We start from the raw sequence: 18185 nt of genomic DNA, 5'->3' as shown, positions 1-18185 counted from the left end.
GGGGTTAACCCTTTAAGGACCAAATGTACAAAAATTTTATCCGAACTTTGGGAGCAATTTTTATTATGAAAACCGATTGCTACAAATTTTTCAATAGACATTTCTTAAAGCTCAGGAACCGCTCTTTCGAATGCTGCAATAACAAATATTGAAAATTTATAAATAAACAAATTACATACAGTTATTTAAAAAAACACAATTTTTTAAAGATTTTTTTTTGAAAATCAAATTTTTTTATTATTTATGGCGAAGGAATACGTCTTAAAGGTAAAAATATCGCGTCAAAAATGTCTAACCTAACATGTTGTAAAATAAAAATTAGAAAAAAACAAAATAGCGGATCAAAAATGGCGTTCAAAGTTGACTTTTTAATAAATAATATACAGCAAGTGCACATTTTTTTAAAAACCTCACAGATTCGCTTGAAACTGGTTACTCGGGGGTTTTTGGGGTCGCTGATTACAAATATGATAATAGTTTTTAAAAATTCAAAATGGCGAATCCAATATGGCGGACACTTTTTTCAAAATTTCTTTGGATTCGCTTGAAACTGGTTACTCGGGGGTTTTTAAGGTCGCTGATTACGAATATGATAATAGTTTTCATAAATTCAAAATGGCGAATCCAATATGGCGGACATTTTTCAAAACCTAACAGATTCGCTTGAAACTGGTTACTCGGGGGTTTTTAGGGTCGCTGATTACAAATATGATAATAGTTTTTAAAAGTTCAAAATGGCGAATCCAATATGGCGGACATTTTTTCAAAATTTCATCGGATTCGCTTGAAACTGGTTACTCGGGGGTTCTTGGGGTCTCTAATTACGAATATAATAGTAGTTTTCATAAATTCAAAATGGCGAATCCAATATGGCGGATACTTTTTCTAAAAGTTCATCGGATTCACTTGAAACTGATTAGGAGGGGTTCTTGGGGTCTCTGATTATGAATATGATAGTAGATTTTAAAAAATAAAATCTCGGAGCATGTACATTATGCAGGTTAGAAATTATAAAAATTTAAACCCTTTTTGGTTTCAAATAATTTGTGTAAAATATAATAGTAATATTAAACTTAATAATAATATTACTAATAGTAACTGTTCTTTGTTATTATCGAGTTTTGTCTGTCTTTGAAGCCTCATAATTAAAGATTAATTATGTTTAAGGGGCAAATTTTATCGAGTTTACCAAAGTCAAAATTGCAAGTTGTTGGATCGGGCTAATATTTTCACAGTAGTTAGTAATATGTATGAATAATTAACCACCAAGTAATATATACCTATATTTTTTTGGTATCAATTTTTTTTTGATTTTTCTTTCAAGAAGGACCCTTTTTTTCTTTTTCTTGTACCAAAAAAAAGCTTAAGATGTGTACTATCAATATCTTAAACGAAAAAATGACGCTTTTTTCGAATTATTAAATAATTAATTAATAAAAATTGAAATATTTTACAACAAAATAAAGTTAACGCAATTCTGAAGTTACTACTGTAAAACATTACAAAAATTAATGTATATGCTCCGAAATTTTTATTTTTTGAAAACTACTATCATATTCGTAATTAGAGATCCCAAGAACCCCCGAGTAATTATTTTCAAGCGAATCCGATGAAGTTTTGAAAAGTGTCCGCCATATTGGATTCGCCATTTTGAATTTTTGAAAACTATTATCATATTCGTAATCAGCGACCTTAAAAACCCCCGAGTAACCAGTTTCAAGCGAATCCGATGAAATTTTGAAAAAAGTGTCCGCCATATTGGATTCACCATTTTGAATTTTTAAAAACTATTATTATATTCGTAACCAGCGACCCCAAGAACCCCCGAGTAATCAATTTCAAGCGAATCTGTGAGGTTTTTAAAAAAATGTGCACTTGCTGTATATTATTTATTAAAAAGTCAACTTTGAACGCCATTTTTGATCCGCCATTTTTTTTCTAATTTTTATTTTACAACATTTTAGGTTAGACATTTTTGACGCGATATTTTTACCTTTAAGACGTATTCCTTCGCCATAAATAATAAAAAAATTTGATTTTCAAAAAAAAATCTTTAAAAAATTGTGTTTTTTTAAATAACTGTATGTAATTTGTTTATTTATAAATTTTCAATATTTGTTATTGCAGCATTCGAAAGAGCGGTTCCTGAGCTTTAAGAAATGTCTATTGAAAAATTTTTAGCAATCCGTTTTCATAATAAAAATTGCTCCCAAAGTTCGGATAAAATTTTTGTACATTTGGTCCTTAAAGGGTTAAAAGAAAATTAAAGTAGTGTAATATTCAACAATTTATTTAAATTTTAAAACTAATATTGTATTTATTAAATTAAAGTGTGGCGCGTTATCCATCTATGAACGGATTAATAATACATTTTATAAATGAGGCGAGGATTTAGACAGAGAGTCCACGAGGCATCATATTGAAACTCTAAATAACGGCGTGATCCTGGACAGATTGGGCCTCTCTTTTAATATCAAAGGACAAGGTCAGATTGTAATTTTATTTTATTGATCGAATGTTTTGTAGCCAAATCTTCATTTTTTGTTTGATGTTTTAAATTATAATATTGTCATATATGGTAAATTTCTAATATAATCATACTTCTTTATATTTGATTCAAAAAAAAAAAATTTAATTTAAAGTAGAGATTTACTATATTACTATTTACAATTATTTAATTTTTTGTCAATTATCAGAAAAAAATTCAAAAAAACAAAAAATTTGCATTGAAAATTTGGAAAAGTTCTAAAAATTTATAGCAGATCTCCAAGAGTTTTAATGTGTGCCATAAACTGTGCTAGATCTTTGTTGTGAATTGTGTTGTGATAACATATACGTAGTGCGCTGACTTTTTATTGATTCTTTTAAGAGAAAAGTGTAAAAAGACTGAAAAACCATAGGATTCTCGGTGCTATTTTATGCATTTAAAAAAATCAAGTATTTTTCAAAATTGTTTTTCGCAGTAAAAGTAAAAATAAGCCTTGTGAATCGTTTTTAAACATTTTTATCTTGCTTTTGTTTCAAAAAATGATAAATAAGTTAATGAACCTCTGACCATCCCTGCCCTCAAAATGTAGGTCAATTTTAGGGACGGTTTTAATATACAGGTCAAGACTTGATGAGAAAACTCATTCTGACTTTCTCTGTTCTCAAAATTTAGGTCAATTTTAAGGTCAGTTTTAACCTACAGGTCAAGACTTGACGAGAAAAGTTCTTCTGATCTTCTATGCCCTCAAAATTTAAGTCAATTTTAAGAGCAATTTTGAGACCTACAGGACATGGTTCTTTAATATTAAAAAGTTTATATTTTGTAAAAATGATCATTAAGTAAAACTTTTTAATGAGGGATTAAGGTGTCACTTTCCTCTTGCTGCACTGTATGAAACACTATTCAAATACGATTTACACACACTATTTTCGACAGGGTTCTATTTCTATCGACTGAAATAAAAAAGGTTCGAATATAATTCAAAGAAATCCACTTACCTCGCTCTGTGAAGAATATCGTATGTGTTGAGGCTTTCAACATCGATAGGTTGATCCTCGAGTTCACTTTTTGGAATTGGATTGACGGCCTCAATGATCAGAAAGCTTTGAAGGCAGCTAAGAAGATAAACAGGTAACGACGCTCCTTCTTCGGGCACTAAAGCTAACCTCCTCGCCATCTTCTCTACCTGACAACAACGAATTCGGTCATTTCTCTTGCTTGTCTATACTAAAGGTCGGCAAAATTAATTATAAATATTTTCACACCTTAAGGAATCGTTCACGTAGTGCATTCTCGGGAAATACGCCTCGCTTCGAAGCTTCCTCCGGAATTCCCTCAACAACCGCATTCACCAATGCATCGTCTTTTACTGAAATGAAAATTCAGTTTTGTTGCTTTAAGTCTCATTTTAAAAATCCACAGAGGATTTCTTTAAAATATTTTGAACGAAAAAAATGTTGAATACTATGACAAAAGGGTAGCTTCAAATATGCATGTAAATGATATAAAACGCAGAAAAAAAAATTAATATCACATAAAAACTAAGTTCAAAGATTATTTTACTCTAAAGTTTTGAACGTAAAATTTGAAAACAAAAGTTTTTGAGTGCAGAAAACCATTCTACGAATAGTAAAACAGTCTGATATGAATGAAGTTAAGTCAAATGTTGATAATAAACGAACTTTGAGCCGTTTACGATCGACGGACTCGTACATCAAGAACCGTTTATTAACTTTAACGAAAGAGTACCTGAAACGTGGTCATAAACACTTCAATGGCTTTGTGACGGCTTTCTACCGATTAGATCGTAAATCTTGAAATGCATCGCGTGAACGTTTCTAAAGTAATCGTCTTACAAGGAGAAGAGACTATTCGTTTTATTATTTTTTAAACACATCGGATATAAAAAATATAAATTCAACTTTAGTGATTCATTGCAATTTCAAATGATGCGAATGGAATTTATTTACGACCTGATATTTCTATTTAGTTCATCAATTGAAATAAATAAATACAGATTATTCATTTATATACACAAGCAAATTAATCGTTGACAAAAGAGCAGGACATTGAATAAACCCATATTTAAACTTTTATATAAAAATACTAAATTGGCGACCAAATAACAGAAAAAAAATAAAAAAATAAATAAAAATTACCAACAGCCTCATCGATACTATTTTTTTAACATTAAAAAATTGATTCCAATCAATTCAAAATTCGATATCTTGAAAAACATGAAGATATCGATAACTCCGAGCCGAAGACTCGGAGTAATCGGTTTCTTCATGTTTTATCATAATTAAAGATAGCAAATTGATAAAATCATTATTTTACATTATAAGAATATTGTACTTCTTCAAAATTATTTTCATCATTTCAATTCAATTATTATTTTCTAGAATTTTTAACTAAAATTCTACAGATCAACTATTTTTAATAATTTTCGAAACAGTTCTTGAGCAATTTTCAAATTCATTTGTTTACAATATTCAATTCAACGAAACTTTAATTATTCCTAAATTCTTCAATTAAATGCATATTTGAAAATAAAAACTTCAAATAATATAAAGAAATCAATTGAACTTTTACAAAAAAATTAATTTCAAAATTTTAACTGAAATTCAATTTTAATTCAGTTTTTATTAGAATATTCTACGAGAAATCCATTAATTATATACAAAAGTAAATAATTTATTGAATAATTGAATGTTTCTCAAAATTGAATTCTCATAAAGAATTTTATGAACAAATTTTTAAATAATTGAATTCTTTGGTGGAATTATATTAAAACTTGCATGAAAATAATTACTTTTTTCAAGGAATTCAATAAAAAATTGTATGAAAAATAATTTAAATTCTGCGATGAGTTTTATTATTAGTTAAAATAATTGAATCCTTAAGAAGAATTTTATTACTCTTAAAAATAATTAAATTTCTGCAATAATTTTTAACTTCTCCAAAATTAAATTTTTTTCTTGTGTTTTTAACTGAAATTCTTCTATAAATTCATTATTTTTAATAATTTTCGAAAAAGTTCTTTGAGAATTTTCAAATTCATTTGTTAACAAATCAATTTTACAAAATGTAAATTATTGGAAAATTCTTTAATTAAATATATGTTAGAAAATGAAAACTTAAAATAATTTTTTAAAAAATTCAATTAAACTTTTTCAAAAGAATTAATTCTACAGAAATAGTTGTTAAAAATATGAAATATTAAGAATTTCAATGACTTAAAGGAACCTTTTCAAAATTCAATTATTTTTAAAAATCCACTTTATGCTTTTAATATATTTAATTATAATCTAAAACTTTAACTGACATTTATTTTTCAAACAATTTTTATTTGTAAATTCTGCGAGAATTCAATTATTCAAATACGAAAATAAATAATTTATTAATTTCATGTTTCTTAAAATAAAATTCTCATAAAAACAACAAATTTTTAAGTAATGAAATTCTTTAGACGAATTTTAATAAAATTTTTAAGAATAATTACATTTTTCGAGGAATTCGAGTAAAATTGCATTAAAAATAATTGAAATTATGCAATGAGTTTTATTATTTATGAAAATAATTGAATTCCTAAAAGAATTTTATTATTTATAAAAATAATTGAATCCCTGTAAAAAAGTTATTATTTATGAAAATAATTGAATTATTGCGAAGAAATTTATAAAAAACTTCTTAGGGGAAAATAAATGCAATTTCTTATGTAAATTATCAAATAAATTCTTTTATATCATTATTCACACACTATAGTGTTCAATGATACTAAATAAAGTAATAAATAAATAATTACTTATTATTTTTAAGTAATATAATAATTTAAATACAAGTACCTAAAATTTCTAAAAAACTTTTTTTAATTTACTTACATTTGGTATATAAGGGTTTTTGGGATCGCTGAATTCGAATTTCATATTCATTTTTAGAAATTCAAAATGGAGGATCCAAAATGGCGGACGTAATTTTTAAAATTCATTTTGATTTTTCTCAATTTTATTTACAACGAGGGATATTTTGGGTCGCTGAATTCTCAAATTTTACTTTCAAAATAAAAAATACAAAATGTTGAATTCATAATAAGGGACGTAATTTTTTTAATTTATTCAGATTTTTATCAAATTTTGTACTTTATTTTATATCCTTTGCATTAGCTGATGCATACTAATTTTTATAATTTTATAAATATCTGTTAAAAATTGAAAAATTTTGTCCGCCATATTGGATCCGCCATTTTGAATTTTTTTTTGACGTCATATTTGAATTCAGCGACCTTAAAAACCCTTGCATACTAATTTTTATAAATATCTGTTTAAAATTGAAAAATTTTGTCCGCCATTTTGAATTTGTTTTGACGTCATAGGGGAGAGTGGGGCAAAGGCGCTATGCGGGGCAAAGACGGTTTTTAAAATATCTCCTTATTTTCTGTCTATTCCAATTGGTATTAAAAATTAAGTTGCAATGCAATCAGACCAATTGATTAAAAAAAGAAAAACCTAAAAACATCAAATATTTTAAGAAATATAACAAAAAAATTGTTTTGCAAAAATAAAATGATAATTTTAGTGAACAAACTTTTATTTTTTAAAACATAAGTTTAAGTATTTAATTTTTAAAAACGTAACATGTAAATAAATTAAATATTTCTCTACACAACTGGCGTGGTGTTTTAGTTTAATTTTGTATCTAAATATTTTAAATTTAAAGTAAAAAAAAAAGTTTGTTATGTGGGGCAAAGGGAATATTGAACATAATTTGGTTAAAAACAATTGAATATTCGAATTTTCTATGTATTAATTCACAATATAAGGTTAAAATCACTAAAATTTTTTTTCTTTTAATAATATGTTGTTAACCTTATGTTTCGTCAATATTATACTAATAAATATCACTTGTTAATTTTTTTAAGGCTTATAAATGCTTTCTTTTAGAAATATAAGCGAAAACGTCGCTGCCCCAGCGTGTGGGGCAAAGGAATTTTTTGCATTGTTTTTAAATTCCATTAAATAATGTATTTATAATTATAATATACTTAATAACAACTATTAAAATTTCTTCTTGATTAGTTTTAGAATAATGAAAAACAAAGACCGCATAAATTAATTGCTTAATTTAAATAATATACATCGATAAATGTAAACCTAGCGCCTTTGCCCCACTCTCCCCTATTTGAATTCAGCGACCCCAAAAACCCTTGTATACTAAGTTTCATAAAAATTCATCGACAAGATTTTGCTGGACATTTTGGGCCACTTATATGAGAATTTTTAAAAATTTTCGAACACAATTGAATTTCTGCGAAGATTTTTATTACTTTTGAAAATAATTGAATTTCTGCAATCATTTGTAATTTCTTTAAAATTATCCAAATTATATTGTACAATTTACGAACTTTTCGTCCTTTTTCAATCAAATTACGGACTTTACGAACAATTTTTAAAAAAAAACTGACTTTTAGGGACTTGAAGCAAATTTACGGACCTTTACGGAATTTACGGACCTAGTTCGAGCCCTGTATTCTGCAGAACATTAAGTAATAAATATTCTATTTTTTATAAGAGCGGTTTTTAAATAATTTTATTATAAAAAAGCCTATAATTTAATATTAAATTTCCTTAAATTTTAATTGACTTCTTTTAGGCCTTAAAGGGATTTTTTCTTAAAAATATATAACTAAAATAACTGTTAATAGGATTTTTTTATTATAAAATAATTAAGTAATTAAATATTATACTCTCCAACAAAAAATAGTAGATTTTTCGATTTACTTTTCTTGCTTTTTGCAATTATGATTGGAATTTTTGTTAAAAATTTATTTCCATGAAAAAGAAATGAATAAAAAATTATACGTCCTGTGTGTTAATTGGTATTGATTACAATTGAGGTAGTTCAAAATAAAATACATTGCGAAATGGAAAAGGTAATTAAAAAATGAAGAAGTTAGAATAGAGGAAAAAGAAGAAATAAAAAATATATAAATAAATATTAACTTACGTGCAGCTTTCCTCACTGCGATAATTTCAGGTTCCAGTGGTCTCACTGCTTTATCTTTCGGTGCTCCAGGTGGTGCAACTTTAACAGCTCTTGCCAAGGCTTGGCATGCGGACCACAGCATTTGGGCATCGCAAGCTCCTTTTTCCTGATTAATACGCTCTAAAACACAAATGAAAATAAAACGTTAGTTCGCTTTATGTGCTGTAGCCTCTTTGTACAATGACTTTTAACTTGAAATTTTTTTTTTAATAAATTTTACTGCGCTGGAATACAACTATACGATATCTCAGATATCCATATTTCCATCCCCTGGGTTACCCTCGCAAAATATGCTTAACAATGAAAATTTAATTATTGTAACAGATAAACGTAAAAGCTTTTCATAATAAAAACCACATTTCACGATAACATATTTAGTTTAAAATTTTTTGAAATAAACACAAAATCTCTCTTATGGAGAGAAACAAAAGAATTGTCTAAATAGATTAAAAATACACAAACAATTATATTTTTAATAATAAAATGTTGAACTAATAAACAAGTCAAACATATTTATTATTACGGAAGAGGAAAAAATTTATTTGCGAAAAATTGTCAATCAATTTATAATAATCACTTTTATTTACGAAAATAGGACATTATATTATGAATTTAAAATATTCCCTCTAATGTCATAAACAATTCGCGTCTTCAGCTATCAAGGAATTTTATTTCTTTTGTGATTTACGAGAGAAATTTCGTTTCGCATGTGAATGGGAATCTGTCAGTCAAAAAATATCTTCTCAAGCATATATATGATAAATGTCTGTTCATGACCAAAAATGCACAATCAGCGTCGAGATTCGGAAAAAACTTTATTTTGACATGTGCACCTCAATTTTTTTTTTAAATGAAATAAAAATTTCTGCATTTTATCTAATTAATTGGGCGTAATTCAATTTCCGGTAATTTTCTCTCGTATATTTGTAAAATGGATTATTATTTATGGGAATGTCATAAAAGTATAGCACTTGAATTATTTTGACATTTTTTCTATTTTTCTCGCTTTTACTACATTCTAGAGCCAAGAAAATCATATTCATGACTCGAGTTTTCGATGTAAAGACAAGATTGAGCTTGCCAACTGAACGAATAGAGCATTCAAGTAGAATGAGGATTTTAAAAAGATTCAGACAGATTAGACAATTTTTTCATTTCATTTTAAAATTTCAAGATCTTGCTAAAAATGCTCGCGTTTGTTTTATGTTAAGCTAGAAATGTGACCCACTGCATTGTACATTTTTATTTATTTCTCGCGGAAGTTATGCAGATCCCATTTTCAGTCCTCGGATCGACTTTAAGGAGCAAAAAAAGTCGCTTTAGTCGATTAAAAATACAAAAAAAGTCGAAAAAGTCATTTATTTAATTCATATGCATAATGTCACTAGAATTTTATCTTGTATTCTCATGATTTTACCCTTTCACTGATTTCTAAATTCAATTTTTCAAAACTTGAATAATTTCGTTAAATAAATATTTAAATAATTATTATTTGGTTTTCTATGGGAAACAAAATTAGAAAAATTTCAAATTAAAACCTTCGGAATGATTTCTTAAAATTACAATTACAACACTTCCAAAATTAAATTATTTTCTACAATTTTCAACTAAACTTCATTTCCAAATTAATTATATTTAACTTTTCTTCTAATTATTTAAATACAAAAATTCAATTTTCCATAATTATTTTAACTATAATTATTTATGGTTCTTTTTTATAAAGGTTATTAAGATGAATTACTGAAAACATTTAACCAAAAATGTTGAAAGTAACTGATTTTTAAAAAAAATTATAATAAAGAAATTCTTAAAATTAATTTTTTAAATAATATATTTTTAAATATTTTTTGAAAGTTTATAGGTTTTTAATTTATACAATTGAAAAATATCTAAGTAATTAAAATTTAGTAAAATCTTTCAACAATAATTGAATTTTTGAAAAATATAAAAAGAAATAATCAAATTTTCATAAAGAATTTTAATTTTAAAAATGAACATGATTTCTCCAAAATTTCAAAAAGTCTAAAAATGTAAATTTAAAAAAAATGATAATTTATTTTGTTCGAAGATAAAATAAAGAACAAAAATAAATTTAATAAAAATGAATTTTAAAAAATTATAATAAAACAATTTGTAAGACTGAGTTTTTTTTTAAATATTGCAATGTAATTTTACGAAAATAATTGAATTTCTTTAAAGAATTTTGTACAGTTTAAAAGAAACTAATGTTTTGTACTGAATTTTCGGAAATATGTAATTGAAACTATTGAAAATAATTGAACTTCAAAAAATTAAAAGAAAAAAATTTTATAAGTATTATTAATAAAATAAGATTTTAGGCCATTTCTTCCACAGGTTTGTTTATTTGTTTATAACAACGTTTCGGTAGCTGCCGCTACCCTTATCAAGTTTATAAATATTATACACTGCAAATAATAGTTATATAAGTATTATTTTTTTCAATAATATATTAAAACTTGAAGATTTTTCATTAAAATTTTTGAAAATTCAATTATTTTCAAAATTTGCAATTAAAACTCCTCTCAAATGTTGATTTTCAAAAATTGTAATATAATAGTTGAAAAAATCAATTTATTTTCAGTTAAATTATACAAAATTTTAATTATTGAAAAATTTTTTAATTGTATATTTCAAAAATTTAATTAGAAAAATCATTCAAAAATAATTTTTAAAAAATTTGTCTATAGTTATACTATTTACACTATAAAAATCGAAATCAATTGCATTTTATACAAAAAATGTGGTTTTTGTGGCAAAACTTGGAAGAAAAGTCGAAAAAGTCGCAATTTTTGAAAATAAATCGAAAAAAGTCCCATTTTTTAAAATAGTCGACAAAAGTAGAAGAAGTCATAATTTCCGAAAACTGCATTTATTATTATTATTATTATTATTATTATTATTATTATTATAATATTCTTGTGAATTTCTTTAAAAATTTTATTACATTTTATACTGAAATATCAAATTTTAATTTCATTTAACATTTTACTCGAGAAAGAAAACTCTCAAAATAAATAATATTTTGTCAATTATTTTTATTGAAACGGGTAATTTTTTTATTTTTTCATTTTTAATTGCAAAAAGAGGAAGTTTTCCCTTTAAAAAACAATGTTATTCTGTTGCAAATAATTTAGTCCTAATGATATTATAAATATATAATTTTGAAAATTAAATAACAAAAACAATTTTCTAAATGGAAAAAGAGTAAGAAAATTTTTTTTATCTCTTCTTGTTCTCCTAATGATTTTTAGAACAATTGAATAGGTCAGGAAATCAACTTTGCCCTTCAACCATTGCACCAGAGAGAAAAGGGGATAGGGTTTGGTATATAAAACGAATTCAGGCAGACGGTATCGACTTCAATTTCAAAAGTTTGGCAGTAGAAACTGCGTTGGACACGAGCCCGCCATGACCCTTTTTTGGAGTTAATTTCAGCCACAGAGAATCTCGTTTGCTCTTCGTTTTCTCTGCGATAGAATGAAACGTTTCAATGTAGCAGACGGAAAATTTGCATTGTCGCTCGTTTGCTTTTTATTGCACAAAGAACAGGACAGAAACAGATTAATAAAAAAAACAAGAAGATAAATGTTTCCCTTTTATTAAAAACACCATTTTTAAACAAATTCTGGTATATTCATTGAAAACTATAGCATTGAGAAAAATACTAATATATAGATACCTATTAATACACTGAAAAAAAAGTGCTGTTGAATCAAATATCTCCATGCTATTGAATTCCCCGTCATTGATTCAATGACACATTTATTAATCGAAAAGTATATTGCTTAAAACGAAAAAATGAAACTGTTTAAATTAAAAGTACGGTACTGTAGAATTAATGATATTGTGCAAATTGTTTCTATAGTTCATCTATATATAGCAACAGAATAATTTATTGCTTCTTTGACATTATTCATTTGAAGCATCTAATAGATAAATTTGAAGAAAATGCATGTAAATTTAAATCAAATGAAAAATTGTTTGCTCTAAAGAAGCGCGCTCTGAAAACGAAAGCATATGCTTTCGTTTCAATGAGTGGTGCTATTGCGGACTGCCTATAGCATATGCTATAAAAATAAGAACACTATGTTTTGAGACATTGACAGGTACTAAATTTATTGAAATACTTACCCACATATATTTATATGTTTATTAAACCTGTGATTTTTGAGATTCCAATATAAAAAAGTATTATTTAAATTCTTTTAATTAATTAATGACTAGTTAAATATAAATTCCCTATATAAATTCCCTTATATACGCGAAAAATCTCGAGCACGGTATTTAACCACAAAGTAAGTGCCCAACGTTGAGAAGCGGATGTATTACATTGCAGCGCGGCGGTTCTCGTCTATCACGGAAGTTAAGCGTCGTTGGTCGCGGTTACTAAATGGATGGGTGACCGCTTGGGAATAGCCGTATTTTTCTGACTAAAAAAGATAAGTGTGTTTGAATGTGTATGTGTGTGTGTGTGTTTAGCCGTTGGAAAAAATGAAAATAATAATAAAGATGTGTATATGTTAGTGTGAAAAATTGAAAAAAAGATGTGTATAAAAAGTGTTGTGTTAAAGGTGTGAGAATTAATTATAGTATATAAAAAACATGTGAACAAAAATTCCCTTTTTTCAATTTATCGTTGGTATATATTTAATCACATAAAAGAATTGAATTAACAGTATGGTGTTATTCAATCGATAGCAACAACTAAAAAATTAAAAGTACAAATTTTTGAATCATAAAAATGATGCTTTTAAATTTAAAAGTTATAGTCATTGACTCAAAAGCATATACTGTTAAATTAAAAAATTTTGTTCATTGATTCAAAAGGAATACCTTCGAATTAACATAGTATGCTGTCAATTTGAGAAATATGCTTTTGTTTCAAAGAAAGTGATACTATCGAATCATTAGAATCGGTGCTTTCAAAACAACAGCATATACGTTAGGCAGCCCGTTATGACACTATTCAATGAATCAAACCCATATGTCATTGATTCAACAGCATTTTTTTCTCCGTGTAAAATTAGACTTTTGTCTGTAAATTGATCAAAACTAATTTTTTCTTGCATAATTTATCTGTTCAAGCAAAAAAGATTCCAAATATATGACATAAATCAAAATTTTGAATATGGAGAACAAATCTAATTGAATTCGCTTGAAATTTAGTACTCACGGATTTTTGAAATAGTTAATCTAACATTAAGTCGGATTTCCTAAATGTATCGAACAAATTATTCGTTGCTTTTCATATTATAACTTTCATATATTTGAAGACCAAACCTTTTTTTCTATACTTGAAAAATTTGCATAATTAAAGACCTTTGTATTATAATAAATGAATGAAAAATTTATAAATAAATAAAAAATAAGTAATTCTTCTATATAGATAATTCTTTTCTGACTAAAAGATTGTGTACCACTTGAAAATAAAATTCTAAAAAAGAATATTTCTTCTACACTTAAAAATGTTATTTGTCTGACCAAAGACCTTTGTTCCACTTAAAACATAAATTAGTTTGACTACCCAATGGGAAATGCCAGTGTAGTGCCGATGTTCACCACTGGCTTAGTACTCAGACGATTGTTCGGCGTATTCTAGCCGAGCCTCGACAATTAGTGCTGGCGCAGTACAGAATTTTTGTTTCGCCAAAGCTTAGACAAGCCACGGCGGCAAGTGCTGGCTGAGTATAGAAAAATTGTTCACAACGCTCTTTGCCAACATTGCTTTTTTGACATAAACTTGAAAAAAATTATAAAAAAAGTTTATAAATGTTTATAAATATAAATTTATTGAAAAAAATTAATATTTTACTTTTCAGTTGTTCACTTTTTATTTTTATTAAATTTAATAATAATAATTTAACATAATTGTCTAACTTTGTAAATAATACATTATTTAAACAAATTAAAATTATAAACAAAATTTAAACTTTAATCTCAATAATAATTTGGTTCCTATTAAAATACTATTATACTTCTTACTATGAATAAAGTAATTTAATTTAATTATTAAAAATTTAGTTTAATTTATTATTTCTAACGTATCCCTATTTTTTTCTCATCTTTGACTCAATAATTGTATGTCTGAATGATACTGAGATATTAATACTTTTCTGTACACACGTGTCGTTAGCATAGTGGTTAGAGCGTTAGTCTGTTAGTCCGTAGGTCGTAGGTTCGAATCCCCTCGTCAGCAATTTTGTTTATTTTCATAGGTTTGCGATATTTCTAGATTCCAATCGTTAGGTACTAAAATATGAAAATCTAATGCACACTTACTGTAATTGTTTATTATTTAATTTTTAAATGTTATAAACAATTTTTTTCTACTTCATTTACTATATTCATTGTTAGTCTCCATCTTTAATACAATTTCTTTAAGAAGAGAAATATTTTATGAATAATAACTATTTATTAATATTATTTACCATTTTGTTGTTAAATTATTTATAATTATGAATTTACGACTAATTAATAACAATACGGCATTTATTGCGGCAATATTCCCAGCCAGCACTGGTCCAGTGCTGCGCCAGCGCTGTCTGGCAGCACTGACAGACAGTACTTCGGCAGCGCCAGACGGCGTTATCATCCCAGTGCCATGCCAGTGCTGGCTCTCAGCCTTGCCGCCAGTGCTGCCAGTGCTGGCGCAGTACTACGCCAGTTGTAAATTTCCCATTGGGTAAAATACTTTCGTTCTACTTCAAAATTATTGGCCGACTAAAAGTTTTCCTTCCACTTAATAAATGTAATAATACTAATAATGAAAATTAATAATTTGTCTGACCAAAAAACTTTTTTCTACTTACAAAATCAAAATATTTTTATTCTAAAACTTTTCTTCTACTTAAAAATCCAATTCTGACTAAAATCTATTCTTCCACATAAAAAACAAAGTCCGACTAAAACATTTTCTTCTACTTAAGAATAAAAATCTGCCGAAATGTTTTTTGTTCTACATAAAAATTAATGCCGGACTAAAAACTTTTCTTCTACTCGACAAACAAATTTGTCTGACCAAAGAACATTGTTCTACTTAAAAATTTTATTTAGAATTGCTTTCTCATGAAGAAGTATTGTACCACCAAAATTTTTGTAGAGCATTAAAAAATGCTTCGATTCAACTATTTTTGAACCTAATTTGATTATAAACTATCGAAATTATTAGTATTTTAAAAAACAAAAATTGTAAAAGTCTTATTTTTGAATTTTTTTCAAAGTGTGGAAGTAACGTTTAAAGTCTTATAAATAACTTGTAGAACTTTAAAAATCACTTTGATTTACTTATTTTTTACTTAATTCGTTCAGAAAAATACGAAATTATTGTTATTTTAAAAACCAAAAATTTTGGAAAATATCATTCAAAATTTATAGTAAAAATAATTTTATAAAAACAGAAGTGTTTATTGCAAAAAAAATTAATGTAATAAAAAAAATAAAGTAAAAAATGTCGAATGAAATGAAATGGAAATAATAAAATGAAATAAAAAAATTATTATTATTATTTATTTTTTAATAAATAATAATGAAATGAACACAATAAATTCATCTTTTAACTTGACAGCGGTTTTACAGCTTTAGTTAACTGCAAAATTAGAAAAAATTGCAAGTTTCTAGGAAGGTGCTTTGTGTCAGGAGTTAGCAAGTAACAACTATTATTTGTTTAAACAATTATAAAATCGATAATTTTATGTTTAATGTTTGTTTGATATAATAATTAGGTCATAAGACATAAGACATTTAAATTAAAAATATTAATTATTGAAAATTTGTTGCCAAGATTTTAATAATAAAACAATCTTAATATGGGCTGACACACCCATCAGGGTGTCTAGTGAAAGTTAAAATCCATCGGTTTTTAAAATTTTTCAAAATTTTGTCGGCTAAATTGGGTTAAAAACTTAAACTTTTGTAAATCTGACTTCAAATTCGTAATCAGTGGCAAAAAACTCTCGGAATTCAAAGTCCGTTAAAATCCATCGACATTTAAAATTTTTTAAAATTTTTGGCTCACTACTTTTGGTAGTGGAACGATTTGTAATATCACTTTAATGTGAATCAAAATCAAAAATTGATAAATGATGATAATGTGAAATATATAGTAAAGTTAAAAACTGAAAGGAATGAAGTTATAATCCTTCCTTTTTTATTTATATATCAAAAGCATTTGTTAAAAGTTTGTAGATTAAAGTATTTTTCAAGTTTCCAAAATTTCTGTATCTCGTTGTGCTATTTTTTGAAGTTCTTTTATGAATTGAGGGTCCATATCAAAAAACCAATGCTTGGCAATAAATTGAAAATAGCGAAGTGTCGGTTCTTCGATCCGACCCCTCAATTTCCTTTCTCTAGCAAAATTTCCGGTGAAAAATTCGAAATTCGATAAAAATTGAACAAAATGTTCGACTTTTAAAGTCTTCTTGTCTATGGCAATAAATTAAATTTAAGTATCAATTCAAGTAATTCAATTTAGTCAAATAGTCAGTTGTGTTTAGATTTATTCTCATCCAAGTGAAATAAGAACTTCTTATTGCTTTTAACAAAAAGAATAAATCAAAAGGAAGATTTTCAGCTTGCTTAAAACGTTATAACGTTTTAAACCATCAGACGAAAAGTTATAATAAGTGCGAAAAGTTAAAATAATTTTCTCGTTTCAAATGGGGATAAACTGTTGGACAATTTCATTCTGAAAATTCACATAAAGGATGTTTGCAGCTATTGATCGCTCTTTAAGTTGGGCGTTTTCAAATTCAACTGTCCGCTTTGTCAGATGAATACAAAGGTCAATAGGGAACGGAACTATCACATCAGCGAGTTACGATGCAATCGGTGCCAAATTACCACGAGATGTTGTATGAGGAAAATGTTTTATACAAAAGGGTCTGTATATAGTTTTGGCTCTGATATGTAAAAGCTAATATGTTCTTTCACTATCGACTCGATGAATTCAATTTATTAAAAAAAAAAATTGTTTTCATTTTAGAAAGAAAATTTCTGTACTTACCTAAGTGCTTAAAAAAAATTTCTTATGTCACCTAATGCATTCAAGAATAAATAAAAAATTAAAACCATTTCTCTGAGTTCTCTTAGTTTACAACCCTATAAAGTAAAATATGATGTTATTAAGAAGGGAATAAAGGCTTTTTATCATTTTTCAGTAAACTCGTATTATATCTGCCCTACTGAAACTCTTAAGTACTTTGCTAGTTCAATATTTTGTTTGAAAAGACTTTAGAAATTCAAGTCAACAATTCCTTTAATTTAAATATATTTTTGAAAATTTTCTGAAGCGACACATGCATGTTTCTTTTCTTACTCCTATTCACATTCTGTAATTAAATAATAATTAAACAATACTTTATCAGAATTTTAATCACTTTCGATTTCCATTTGAGGTAACAGACACTGAAAAAAATGCAATTCAATCAAGAAAATTTTACTTGGTTGAAGTATCTAGAAAGGTGCATTTTTTCTAATTTTGCAATTTACCGGACCTCATATAAATAACGATGCTTGCGGACTTTTTACTGGCATGTATTCCACAGAAAATTTTCGAGTTTTCAACAAAATCGAAGAAGTAGAGGACAACTTTACCGGACTGACCCTAATAGTTATTTAGCTTGATGCCTAAGGCATT

At 26.4% G+C, this 18185-nt stretch overlaps 1 protein-coding gene across 1 annotated transcript in view; it reads right to left on the bottom strand.

Moving 5' to 3' along the window:
- LOC122498781 (MICOS complex subunit Mic60) overlaps positions 1 to 18185 on the bottom strand; it is a 72416-nt gene that overhangs the window by 14179 nt on the left and 40052 nt on the right. The window contains exons 11-13 of the mRNA XM_043606694.1: positions 8492 to 8650; positions 3754 to 3857; positions 3487 to 3674 (exon numbers count right to left, since the gene is read on the bottom strand). Of these exons, the coding sequence (XP_043462629.1) occupies positions 3487 to 3674; positions 3754 to 3857; positions 8492 to 8650 (451 nt within the window). The remainder of the gene's footprint in view (positions 1 to 3486; positions 3675 to 3753; positions 3858 to 8491; positions 8651 to 18185) is intronic.

The sequence above is a fragment of the Leptopilina heterotoma genome, unplaced genomic scaffold, assembly GCF_015476425.1.
Source record: "Leptopilina heterotoma isolate Lh14 unplaced genomic scaffold, ASM1547642v1 Lhet_16, whole genome shotgun sequence".
NCBI classification, from domain to species: domain Eukaryota; kingdom Metazoa; phylum Arthropoda; class Insecta; order Hymenoptera; family Figitidae; genus Leptopilina; species Leptopilina heterotoma.
The sequence above is the reverse complement of the archived record's forward strand: the minus strand, read 5'-3'. Positions and strand labels throughout refer to the sequence as shown.